Consider the following 13,357-nt stretch of genomic DNA (forward strand, 5'->3'; position numbering starts at 1 on the left):
TGTTTAGAGGGAAACCACAACTGCATTGTACTGATTCTACTGTAAAACCCAATATACTAATTATCCTGGCTCAACACAGACAAATTAATTCAACCATTTAATTAAATGGATCTGGATTTAAATGTAATCAGTAACAGAATTACTTGCCCCCAGAGAGTTACAAAGCCTGCTTCTGCTATTAAAATAACTCTTGGTTTATAATTACACGCAAACAAGTGCTTACACAATCCAAGTGCTTTAAGGACACACAAACCAATGAATTGTTTGGAAAATGTGGAAAAAATAAGACAACAATGCACACACAGAAAATGACTTGGAGCATTAAGAGACAACAGTGTAGTCACAAAAAATTAGTATAAAACAACTACAGTAGTTTTCAATTAGGCCATCTGCCAATTTTACTTGCTTTACAGCAGTAAAATTTGTCAAAAAATGGAATGTTAAACATTTCCTGATTCACTATTACTTCCTGTTGTACTGGATTAACTCACCTGAGAAAGGGCGAGAACCAGCACTACATCTATAGTAGATGGTGAATATCATTTCAATCTGTATAATTTCAAGCTGCCACAGGTATAGCTTCTAAACAGTATGACATATAAGTCTCACCCACTGTTTACACCTGAAAATGGGCAATAGTTTACAATTAGTCAAATGTTTATAAGATGCATTCATATTTGTAAAAGAATAAAGGCGTATTCTACTGAGTGTTTAAGTTTTTAATTCAAATGCATTTAATAATAAAAATAATACAAACGACTAAGAACCAGCTTACCAAATTAATAGTTTACTATATATTACATGCTTTTTAAACACATAAAAATGCTCACAAAAAAAAAAACAAAGAAGAACAAATACATTGTATTTACAATATCAACAAATACATACAAATTCCTTCTCTTGAGAGGGAAGAGAGCACCACTCCATGGATTCCAGCATGGGATGCGGTATGATTAAAAATCTGGGATTCTGTGATGCCACCATTATGTGCTACAGAATGGTGACAGCTGGTCTCACAAAAGCTACAGGTAAGTAATCTAAATGAGAGGCACACAAGCCCTAATCCATCCTTCTACATGGAAAACAAATATTTCACTGGTGTAACCGTGTGATATTTGGCAGTGATGTGGTGGAAAACTGAAAAAGCCCCAGTACTTTGTCACAGTATGATGCAAAGTAACACATATTCTCAGAGTACAGTACAGAGCGACACTGACCTTTTATAATTCTGTGTTTTTTTTCTTGTGAGTAATCATTCCCCAATATTATATCAGAAGTTGAGAGGGTGTTACTAAGTGTTATACAAATGACAATGCAATGGAAACAGTTCTTCAGCACTTGAATGTTAAGATGCTGAAAATTGCATACATCCATTGTAAACAACATACCAATATCACCAGGAAAAAAAAAAACAGATTAAACCTCAGCACATATTAAGCAATGTCAACATTTCAATTCTTAAAGAAAACAGGTATATTAATAGTTGTGCCTACAAGACAAGTCTACATATTTGACTGTAGACATCTGCAAACTGTTCTCCAATCCATTTGCATTTGATCCTTCATTTTAGAACGCTTCTGAAGTTCTTGCAATGGCTACCCGGAAGTATCCTTTGACATAGCGGTGTGTATACTGGACTGGTCCTCACTTATTCTTCATCCTCAGCTCTGAGAACTGGATGTCCCACACTGGATGATCTACACCGCACTACTAAATCCAAATCCCACGACAGCCTTTTCAAAGTGCCATTCAAATATGTAATCCAAGCGCAATCACTACACACACACACACTCACACACACACACACACACAGACAGACACACAGACACACAGATCACCAATATTAACCCACATCATTTTAATGCTGCGTTTAAAAAGTATATCCGGGATCTCTGCAATGCTTTCTTGACAAGACAATTTCGGACATGCATAGATTTCATGTTCTTGCATGATTCGTTTGTTGTTGTTGCTTTTGGCTCTTTGGCAAATCCTTGCCTGAAAAGTCTGGTGCGTGAAAGGCACATGAAAGCAAGTGTGGTCAGACAATAGCTGCTGGCGGCTCCCTATACTATTGTTCCAGGCTTGGAGTCCTCATGCCAGTACAACATCTGGTCCTCAGGATCTAAACTGCTGTTTATTTGGCTGCTGGTGGGTGTTTCCATTTGGTTCACATCTACATATGACCTGAAACAAAGGCAATACAAAACAAGGTCAGGAACACTTGCATCAAACAATAAACAACATGGAAACACAGATATGCACTGTTTATGGTGAAAACAATGATCCCAATAGTTTAACCCTGAGTTGCTAACAGTTTTGAGACACAGGTTCAGGTCTGACTATTGGTATGATGGTCCCACACTCACAAGAACAGTGATCACCGAATGTCACCTACTGTGCCAGTCCCACCCAGATTGTAAGTAGATTATTAACTATCATTTTTTTTCCATTCAACTCAGGGTTAAATGTGAACGCGCACTGACAAGAACAAATACACACAGCACTATCACTTTGCTAGAGGCTTGACACACCAGCCAATCAAATATGCAGGGGTCACATTTGCTTCCTCAAACACAAATCACCAGTTTGTCAGAGGGGTGCTCCTCAGAAAGCCATCCCACCACCAGGTTTCACGTGAAGCGACTGGAGCGTGCAACACACAACAGTATGAGCAGTTTCTCGTGAAGCTTGTGAACGGGTTCTCACGCGCCGGTGATCACCGCCAAACCCGGCGTGCATTTTTGCAGCTCACCCTTTTCTGTTGGCTGCTGCGTGACCGATTAGGCGTTTAAAAGTCTTCATCAGTACAACTGGCAACAGCCCCAAACACCTCTACTGACCCTGGAGCGCGCACCACCATATCAGATCTCCTCGACACATACTCTGCAGGAAATCTGTGCGCGAGAGGTTCCAGAGTGAGAGACAGCGTGTGAAAATGGGACACATCAAAATGTGATGTGTGCGAGGGGCTCGCACACGACGAGGAAGACTCCCGCGCGAGGGAAATGTGACCTCTGAATGTTTATTTGGGTGAGTACGCTGGCTGAAAAAAAAAATATTAATCGCAGAGACAAATGGACATTCATGCGCTTACATTTCTTAAGTGGCAAAAAGAAAGGAAAGAACAACAAGCAGAATTAAGTAGCCAATTACAAGGACCAGCACATTTTAGTTCACTTCAATGCAGAGAGAAAAAAAAAAAAGAAAACAAAATACAAACTGAAGACAGACGCATGAGGCAATCCACACTAGTTGAGCCATTACTTACTATCGTGGGCTACACTTAGCGTGGGGGGTACTTATTAAGCCTCTCATTTCGGTAGCTCTGTGGCTGCTGGGGAGCGGGGCCCAGGCGCTCAGCCACAAAACGAGGGGAGGAGGGTGGGAGGGATGAGAGGATGGAGGAGGAGGAGGAGGCGGAGGAGGAAGGGCTAGCGGGGACAAAGGCACAGCGCTGCTGGCACTCAGGGCTGTGGCAGGAGCACTCTGAGTGCTGGCAGGAGCCGTATCTATAAGAGAGCGCCCATTGCATGAGACACGGTGACAATCAGCTCTGACAACACATAATGGAGCAGTCCCCCATTTTAATCATTACAGGCCCTCTGGCTGGGCAGACAGCATAATCCGGGGGCTGGCTACCATGATAACTGGCTTGTGTGTGAACTGGTTCTGCATTCACGCCGTACTTCACAACACAAAAAAAAAAACAAAAAATATTTCTGGGACATTTAAACATGTTAAAATGGTGGTGGAGCAGGTCAGTTGAGCATTTGCATGATTAGAGCTATTCAACTGAAGAGCAGTGTCATTTTCTCTGAGAGTCCATTCATGGTATCAAACAGAGGTGCTTGACTCCTTGGTTAAGTAGGATCAGGAGAAGACTAATTGGATGACGATCTGAAATGGGACCAGTGCTCCTCACCTGCTGTAGGAGGGGTTGCTGCTGTAGACGGTGCTGTATGACCCTGGGTAAGGCTGCTGGGTCATCAGTGGCACGTCGTACTCCGTCAGCCCCACAGCTAAGTGACTGCGCCAGTTTCCTGCACTGGCTGCTGAGGATACTAGAAGAAAGGGAAAAAAAGTGAGGAAACAAAAACTGCAACACAGACAGGGCAGATTCCTGCGTAAACTTAAGGCTCCCTGGAACAGCTGCTGCTGGAGACAGATTAGAAGAGCCCCTACCTGAGGAATAGGACGTGGCTCTGCTGGAGTGGCCAAAGGGAGCTGGCATGGTCTGGTAGCCTAGGCTTTGCTGAGACCCTCTGTCATAGTCATAGCCCACGTGCCTGTGTCCTGTGTTGCGGTTGTACCAGCCACGCAGATGTTCCGCCACCAGGGCCTTCTGGATGCTCTTGGAGATGTGCTCGTTCCTGGCGCCCGGCCTGCCCCTGGGCGGCCGCAGCGTGGCGTACGGGTTCTGGGTGAGGCCGTCTACCTCGTCGTCTCCATAGCGCCCGTACCTGTCATGTCCGTGGTAGGCGGGCGTGTGGTAGGAGGGGTTGACATTGTAGTGGCCCTCCAGCTCGCTCTCGTACATGTAGGCCCCGTTGGAGTAAGGCTCGGGGTCGGCGTGGCAGGGGTAGCCGGTGACGTAGTACGCCGTGGAGGTGTGACGCGCCTGAGGCTGGTAGGTGTAGCAGTGGGCGTCGTTCTGCGCCAGGTTGGGCATGCTCCCCGTGTTGGCGTACATGTTGGCCTTCTTGTGGCGCCATCGGCCCCGGCTCCGAGAGCTCGGGTTCCCGGGGACGCTGTACTCCACGCTGGACTGGCTGGTGTAGGACGAGCCGTCGTCAAGGACCTCGGTGCTGTTGCTCCGTCGGGCCGGGGACAGGGAAAAGCTGGGCTTGTGCACGTCGCCCTCTGTCAGGAACTGCGACTGGGACTCCAGGCTTCCGCTGCGCTGCCTGAAGTGCTGAGGACCATCATCAGACCTGAGGAACACACCGCCGTCACCCTCCACTATATACACCCGTCTCATATAGACTAGGAAAGCACACTCGAGGCTCACAGAAGCAGAGCACCGCTAGGCCACTCTGTCAACTGGAATTTACATGTTTGGTGTAAGACTAATAGCTAATTTCACTTTCCAGTGTTCATGTTCTGCTAGCTGTACCTTAGCTGGATGCTGCTGTAGGCATTGCGAGTCATAACCGGGGTGGGGGGCATGCTGTGTGCGTCACGTGGCTGTCTCGATGGATGCTTGTAAGGGCTGCTGTGGGTCGATAAGGCCTCCCTGTGATTGTAATGTAGTGGTTCCTGGATCTCGCCATAATTTAATCTGCAACACAGATAAGAACAATGGTTTTGCAGGAGTTGCTTCCTTACAAGTGCAGCACTTATCGTTATAGGAAATGTACCACCTCCCGCTGACTCCAAAACAAAAAAGAAATTATGCTTGTGTGTTACAATTTCAGGCCTTAGAAGATTTACATCATTTGTGTTGTTTCATGGGAAATGACCATTTTATGGAACACAAAACAAATAACAGAACCATATGGCTGCAGGAAAAAAAATCACCAAATCATTCTTTGCCTTCCCACAGGAACATATTACTGGATTACTAGTTTGGTAATTACTTACACCTTCACGCATTTTTGAATGTGAAATTTTCCAGACTGCCCTCTTGAGCTAGGCCTCACCTTCCCTGTGAGTGTTGTCTGGGCTTTTGCATTCAAGCAGAGACATGCTTATTGCCTCTCTATTTTTAAACCCAAACAGCTCAGGAACTGATAAGGAGGGACCGTAGAGGCAGCTGAAAGCAGCCGGCAGGAATGCAGGGCTGGTTCTTTTCTACAGGTTCATACTAGCTGTTGCTTCACGGGCCCAAGAAAACAAAATGCAGTCAAGCAGCATACTGAACAGCAGGAAAAAAAACAACTCAGCTGGAAGAGAGAGAGAGGAGGAGGGAGAGAATAAGGGGGGAGCGAGAGGGCAGAGACTACATGTCCTACCTGCTGAGGCTCATATCTTGGTGTTGGTCATTTGCAGAACCACGCCTGTCTGATTGGTAGTCAAAGCCCTGAGACTCAGAGGGACTGGGGTGGGGTGAGTACTGGACTGAGCGAGAGCGCTGCCTCTGGGCTCCCAGATAATCATCTGTACAAACGGGAAAACAGACATCCTGAGTGATGATATGGCTTATTAGTGCCAGTATATTTAATGAGCCCCTGTGTGTTATCAGACATAAGCGCAACTAGATTCATAAACGCTCTCAAACTCACCATCTTCCAGCGTTAGGCTGTCAGACAGAGAGCAGAGCTCGGAGGGGATAGCCTCATCTGGGTAAGAGACATCAACATATGGAATTAGGCCAGAAAGATTTCGAAACATCACACTTAATCACTAAAATATGTAGTTTACCAACTTAGTAATTAACATGCACAGCGCCATGTGTAAGCATGTGTGTAAAAGGAAATAAAAAGTACTATTGCAAAAGTAGCTACTACAAAGGTGGCTTTGTCTGTGGCAGAATCAATACTGTTCAATAACATGACCTGAGGCGTTCTTTTTAACTAACGCAAGCAAGAGGCAGCAGAGCAGAACTTCACTGTTAATGCACACACAGGGGACATGGGGCCCAAAAGGATGGCTGGCAATTATCACCATGGTGCAGTACCTGCAATGATCAGGGAGGCTCTCTGGGTGGGCTTCTTGCCAGTTTTGACCCGGTACTTGTTGATTTCCTCCTCGATCTCCTGAAGCTTCCTCATGGCATCCAGGAGGTTTCTCCTCCTCTTTTTCTTCACCGTTTTGCAGAGCTCTGCCTCACTGGCCAGCTTCTTGGCCGCTTCCACGATCTTCTGCTGCAGGGCAAACATGCTCTCCAGGTTCCTCAGCTGGGGGTCCTGCAAAGCAACAGAACAGGTCTAGGCTCAGTGAAAAGTACCCAAAAGCACACCCTGATCATCCGTTTACTGCACGACTCGGGCACTACCACCATTTTTATGGTATACATTACCATGGAGAGGATTTTAATTGGGAAATTCAGGACAAACGATCATGTTATCTAACCTCTGAGGCTGAAACCATATCTCTCTCACCACTAACACAAAATACTGAATTCTTTGCCATGGTCAACAAATATTCGTCCCTCTGAAAATTCAAACTTGACCCTTTAAAATTAGTGTGTAACCTTTGTAGTGCCCAGGAAACAAACAATGGCTTTCTATACAAACCTCATCATATGGGAAAAGGTCATCCAGTTTGAAGGTGGTGCCCATTCGTCGACGAACTTGAGGGGCTTTCTCCCCTGATGCCAGGGGGTACTCTTTAGGCAGCCTGCCTGTAAGCTCCTGAAAACCAAGTACAGATGGACAGGAAGTCAAATCATCAGTGCACTCGCACTTAGATCATTTTTAGAAAGCAAGACGACGGTGAATTTGTGAACGTGCTCACAGCTTCTCTCAGGCACAGCTGCTTGAGCTCCTCAAGCTTGAGTGCTAGGACATCCTGCAAGTCTTTCTCCTTCTTCTTCAGTTCACAGATCTTCTCCTTCTTCTGTTCCTCGCTTACCTCAGAGTCTGCCGAACCTGTGCCACAACAAAACAGACATCACTGCATGTTCACCAGGAGGGGCTTCTTCATGGAGAAGCAGGACGAACAGCTGCCACTGTCACAGGTATGTGGTAGAACTGGCCAGCATAATATTCAAGCATAAAGGTCATGGCAGCCTGGGCAAAACCTACCTGCAGATACCAGACTCCCGTTGCTGGCCATAATAAGCTGATTCTTGACCTCCAAGTTTCCCAGCTTACTGATCCTTGGGGCCCCAACTTCTGTAAGGTCCATGGCAATGTCCTCCAAACTTCTGGCTGTGGTTATTTTTGCCTGAGGGAAACAGTTCACCATAATGATTCTATGAGGTGATACAAGTTCAGCCTGTTTGATTTGAGCAGAAAGCTGGAATTCTCATCACTCTGACAGAGGTACTCCTGGTTAGAGTCCCTCTCTACTATCTGCCTCTCAAAACTATAAGCCCTTGTTCTTTCCTGCCAGATTACCACATTGAAAGTACAATTTCCCAGTAATACCATGCCAAAATCTCAGACACAGAAAACCATAACAAATCCACAGCTAGATCACTCTTCTTCTTGGCAGAGTAAAACTGAAATGCAAGTCAGCATTCTAGTAACATCAACACATCAACAGACATACAATGCAGATCGGTGGCTTCAAAGCTCACAGTGCTGGCTGGAGACTAACAGACACAAGACAAACCCAAATGAGACCATGTGACGAAACCTAGCCTAAACCAAGCCCAGATGTGGTGGTGGAAGGTGATGGAGATGGTGAGAAATGACCAGGATAGGGGATGGCTGACAGGGATAGAAGGGATTGATGGGAACTGCGATGGGTTAGGGGTCACAGTGATGAGAACTCACTTTGCTCTGCTTCCTGTCCAGATAGAACTGGTGCTGACTGATGGCCATCACCCAGATGGTTTTAATCAGAGAGTGGCTGGCATACCACGTGTGGATGACCAGGCCCGTCTGGCCAAACGTGCGCTTGGAAACTGTCCTTCTGCGGATTAGCATGCACATGCAACAACAAACACGCAAACACACACACACACACACACACACACACACAAACAAACACAGGCAGTTACACAACTGCTGGGCTCACTGACTTAAATACTGCTTATTATTCTGTTTTTGCAGTGACAGGAATCTGAAAAAGCACCCCCCCCCCCCCCCCCGAAACTGCAAGAATAGAAAACTGTGGTTTATAAGCAAGCCATAATTAGAAATTAATCCTTTCTATTAGCTTTCATGTGAGTATCACACATTCAATTCATGATCAGCTGTGTAATTTTATATACTGTGGAAACAGGGGTGATATGGGGAGAGGGGTTTCGCATCAGTGACTTTTAATTATCGCGGGAGCAGTCAGCAGCTCACTGCCACATTCTGTGCACTGCCACGTGAAGTGCTAAAATCCACACTCAATACTGCCCCTTTACAGCAGGAAGGCCTTTCTATGTAAACTAGGTAATCAGCATTAACACAGACAACCCAAAAGCAAGCTTTCACACAGTTTAATCCGTCTGGAATGTAATCCCACAATGATAACTCTGAACCTAAAATGTCTTCAAGGTCATGCTGGTACTACAGGCACCAGACACGGACCGGTCAAATTCCTTTTTTCCTCCTGTTCCCAGTATCTTCTCACCTGTGGGGATCGTTCACCTCAACAGCAAATTTCTTCTCCCGAAAATACAGGTTCTCCAGCTGCTTCCACTGGAACAACTATGGGAAGAGGGACAGGGAGAACAGTTTGAAACTGGAAAGACAGTTTACAACAGTAAACAAATAAACAAGGTGTGACAGAGGACACCTTTAAGATGTAACAACTTTAGGAAGGGTGCCCTGAAAGTTCCTTTTATTCCAGATTTCTAGTGTCGCTACTGCATGAAAGAAGAAAACAAACTCATTAATCCTGCAACATCCTGCCTGCACTGCAGCACAACCTCTGGGACATAAAATAAATGAATAATCTGGTTCTCGCAGACACAAAAATGTCCATTTCCGTGCACCACCTAGTGAAATGCCAGTGCGCTTGCAAACATATCGCCACTTCACTCTGCTCAACATCTAGTCTAATCTGTCAGTGTACCTGAAGCGAATCTCTTATACTGTTGTAGATAGGCATTCGTTTTAATGAGATAAGATGGCTTCATATTCCCTTTTAAATGGTTGTAAACTGCAGGTGTATTTTACTTATTTTTCAACTGATAGAAATGGCAGAGCAGATTAACACTCTGCAAACTGTCCTAGATAAAACCTTCTGCCTAATAATCAATCATAATAACACAGACACAGCAGTGGAATGGGAGACAAAAAAGAGGCATAAATGTCAACTAGCACAGTTGCTACTTAATAGCATTGCTCCAGAACACAAGGCCTGGCAAGCAACTAGTCTGAATTTGCCCTTGAGGTAGAATGCTGAACACAGGGCAGAGAGTAAAACCAGAACAAAACATCTGCTTTGGAGAAGCTGGGCATTCTTCAAAGGTCTGGAAGCTTTTCCTGTGAACTCCACTCTCCCCGATCACACTCCAGGAAAAGCGCTACATCCACAGACGCAGGCACAAGCAAGAGAAGCAAAGTTTGGGAGAATATTTGGGAGAATGTTCTCGTCTCTGTACCAGTGAAATGTCAAATAAAATCTCTCAGAATGATGTTACAGCTTACAGCACAATGCAGAAAGCGACATACAACATATATGATACAACAACATGAGACATCAAGCCAAAAATGATCTGCAGTCCACATAATACCGGAACATCTGAAAGACACCAACAAAAACTGGGTTCTCTTTTCACATATAAGGTTACCACTGACTGAATTATTTTTAAAACAAATTGCTGACTGCCTATTCACTCAATTCACCCACAACTGCAACTACTGACGTAGACAAACCCTATTGTATATTTGACATTTCAAACCTTGTAGTCAACAGAGTTAAAAAAAAAAAAGCCAGACAACAAGTACAGTTAATTTCATTACTCACATTTATGTAGATGAAAAAAAAATCAAGAGCTTACCAGCAAAGTTTTGTGCTTTTTAAATCCCTTTTGAATTCAGAGGGCCGTATTGAATCCAACAGTTTCCCACAGGGCTAGCGCTTCCTTGAACAATACCCTCCTCTGTTCGAAGACAGCCCAAAAGGTGTTGCAATAGTTTCAGCTGAGCAAGCTCCGCCTCCCGCCCCCTCCCTCTGACATCACCTACACCAGCGCCCACCTGATGGAGAAAACTCTAGCGTCTGTCTTTGAAGCGGAAGGGGAGTGCTTCACTGCAGTCAGACAGCGCTGAGCACTGAACACTGAACTGCTCCACTCCTGTTCTCTCCACATACTTCCTCCTCAAGCAAACCAGAACAACAGGTTACAGGCACACAAGAGGTCTTACTGCTCACCTGACCAAGGAACTATTTACGTTCCTTTCAGCCTGGTTCTCAGAGCTTTCAGATCAGACCAGGCATGCTTCCCATCCTTAACTTTATATCCTCGTTCCAGTCGAGGTAGAGTCTTTATATTTGGAGTGCCAAACTCCTTGTTTGGCATTTGCTCTACCCCCCCAAGACAAATATTCCAGGAATCTACAACTTCCGTCTAATCATTAATCGCATGGCCTCTCCAGCAAAACACTCCTCACTTCCCTGTGAAAACAGGCCATCGCTCTCCCAGCGCAGGCCCTGAGGTCTACCTGACACGGCGGAATTTCACAGCACCTAGCGACACGGGGGTCATCTAAACCAGGCTGTTCTGTTGTGACGGTAACATGGTAATGACAAAATACCTACTCCCCCCCTTCAGTGCATTTTGAGAGATTTACTATTCATGAAGTTTATTTGAGAGCACATTCTCATCTTTGAGAAAAACAAATATCCCCAAAGTTTTGAAATATTGATTCCTCTTGTATAATGTTAATTTTTAAAACATGTCTAAAATATACAGCATATTTTTTTAACAACACTAGGAAGACTGTAACTTTGATGTGCTCCATTTAAAGTAGTGCAACATTCCTACACCGAGATGGCCATTTTCAGTAAGGAAGAAGTGATAAACTATGCTTCCGGGTTGCCGCTGCTGTAATCAGTTGGATACATGAGCCTGCTCTATATTCACAGCTCAGTAATTAGTGAGCGATGGGAGACTGCAGCCTTCACACCGTCTTTACCCACAGAATGAGGGAAGAGACTTCTCCAATTCACATACAGCATGCAACACAAACACCTGTGATAGGATTTGGACAGGCAGTAACAGTGCAACCCGCTGTACCCGCTGGGGCTTGGCACGCTACGTCAAGAAGGCCTTTTAAGGAGTCCCTGTGTATGACTGATGATGAAGCCACTGTCAAAATATTTGAGAGATCTGCCACGCCTTAGATGCCAAGATCATGTGTTCACACAGGAAAAATATGGATCAGTGTACTGCAACAGAGAGAGAGTACCTGAGAATCTGGGACCATGCAAAAGTAAATCCTTCTAAATAATTAACTAATTAATAATAATAATAATAAAAATTAAAACTACATTTAAAGTATTAATACAACTCGAGCACTGAAAAAAAAAAATCAAAATGGTAAAGAATATAAACTAAAAATGTGTTTAATACAGATCCTTTAATTCTTATATTTCACGGATCTCCACAGCTGGAAAATCAGATTTATGTAATTACTGTGAGAAATCACCTTATTTCTGTCACTGAATGTGGACTCTTATGGAGCAAGATTAGTGTAAGCCCAGGCACCACCATCCATGGAAAAAAATTCAGCCTGTGCCCTACCCTCTCCGGTCTAGCCCACAACACACTGCTGCAGCCCCAGGGTGTCAGTCATGATCAATCCCACTGTGAATGTGTATCAAAGGTCACCTGACTCACAAGTCAGATACACACAGGCTGAACCCCACCCCTCCCATTTCATGTTAACCGATCATTTCCATGGCAACAGCACTGACATCCTGCCCATTTGTACATTTTTACCTCAATGGAGAGATCACCATGGCTGTTCCATGCAGGAGAGGGTTAAACCACAGCACAAACACTGTGAGGGAGAACAGTTTAACACACCTCATTTGCTTCACCTACTGAGAATCTCATTCCTTTTAATATCCCTTTAAATATTAAAACAGTCATTTAATATCTCCAGCTTTGGTATAATGGACAAACTACCCTTCTTGAACCTGGAGACATCACCTCCACCTCCTCACACCTGAGTCTGCAGCGAAATTACACGTAGTTGTCATTCGAGTGAACAGTTTTTTCCTGTTGGAATACAGCACAAATCCATTATATCATGGCATGGTTGTGAAGAACGTCCGAGTTGTGCTCTGACTAGAACAGAGGTACAGACGAAGGTGGAGTGAAAGGTAAAAAGAGGCAGGAAAGGATCGAGACAGAGAGGGAGAAAGAGAAAGAGACAGAGAGAGGTGGAGAGAGCTTCATGAAAGATTCATCTCTCTATGAAGCTGCCTTCAGAGCTCTGAGCCCTAAGTATCACTCGTCACCTGTTTGGACAGACCACAGCATGTGACACAGAGGTGTATCAGTCACAGCACAAGGGAGTGCTCAACTCCAACGCCCTGTGGCTCTTTCAATGAGTGACACACTAACACACGGTGGCTCACAGATTAACGACACCTTCAGCAAGTCTGAAAAAACGCAGGTGGACTCTTCCATTCTGTGGCTCTATTCCAACATATTCACGCTACAACAATGTGAAAAATCACTGTCAGTTCATTTTCTGTTGCAATTGTATCGTACACTCATTTTCTAAGCCATCTTTCCTAGGTGCATTCCTGTCATAAGAACTCATTCCTTTTGTGGTTTCACATCCTGTTTATAATAAAA

General features: G+C 44.7%; 1 protein-coding gene across 1 annotated transcript in view; it reads right to left on the minus strand.

The window, feature by feature from the left end:
* Positions 1 to 2,114: 2,114 nt before the first annotated feature.
* The window catches only part of frmd4ba (FERM domain containing 4Ba), a 47,375-nt gene continuing 36,132 nt past the window's right edge, over positions 2,115 to 13,357 (minus strand). Inside the window, exons 12-24 of the mRNA XM_036531081.1 lie at positions 9,172 to 9,248; positions 8,382 to 8,520; positions 7,686 to 7,827; positions 7,396 to 7,529; positions 7,176 to 7,292; positions 6,617 to 6,845; positions 6,222 to 6,278; positions 5,952 to 6,096; positions 5,114 to 5,278; positions 4,183 to 4,931; positions 3,923 to 4,061; positions 3,269 to 3,509; positions 2,115 to 2,184 (exon numbers count right to left, since the gene is read on the minus strand). Coding sequence (XP_036386974.1) covers positions 3,284 to 3,509; positions 3,923 to 4,061; positions 4,183 to 4,931; positions 5,114 to 5,278; positions 5,952 to 6,096; positions 6,222 to 6,278; positions 6,617 to 6,845; positions 7,176 to 7,292; positions 7,396 to 7,529; positions 7,686 to 7,827; positions 8,382 to 8,520; positions 9,172 to 9,248 — 2,319 coding nt within the window. The 3' untranslated portion in view covers positions 2,115 to 2,184; positions 3,269 to 3,283. The remainder of the gene's footprint in view (positions 2,185 to 3,268; positions 3,510 to 3,922; positions 4,062 to 4,182; positions 4,932 to 5,113; positions 5,279 to 5,951; positions 6,097 to 6,221; positions 6,279 to 6,616; positions 6,846 to 7,175; positions 7,293 to 7,395; positions 7,530 to 7,685; positions 7,828 to 8,381; positions 8,521 to 9,171; positions 9,249 to 13,357) is intronic.

This window comes from Megalops cyprinoides, chromosome 6 (genome assembly GCF_013368585.1).
Source record: "Megalops cyprinoides isolate fMegCyp1 chromosome 6, fMegCyp1.pri, whole genome shotgun sequence".
NCBI classification, from domain to species: Eukaryota; Metazoa; Chordata; class Actinopteri; order Elopiformes; family Megalopidae; genus Megalops; species Megalops cyprinoides.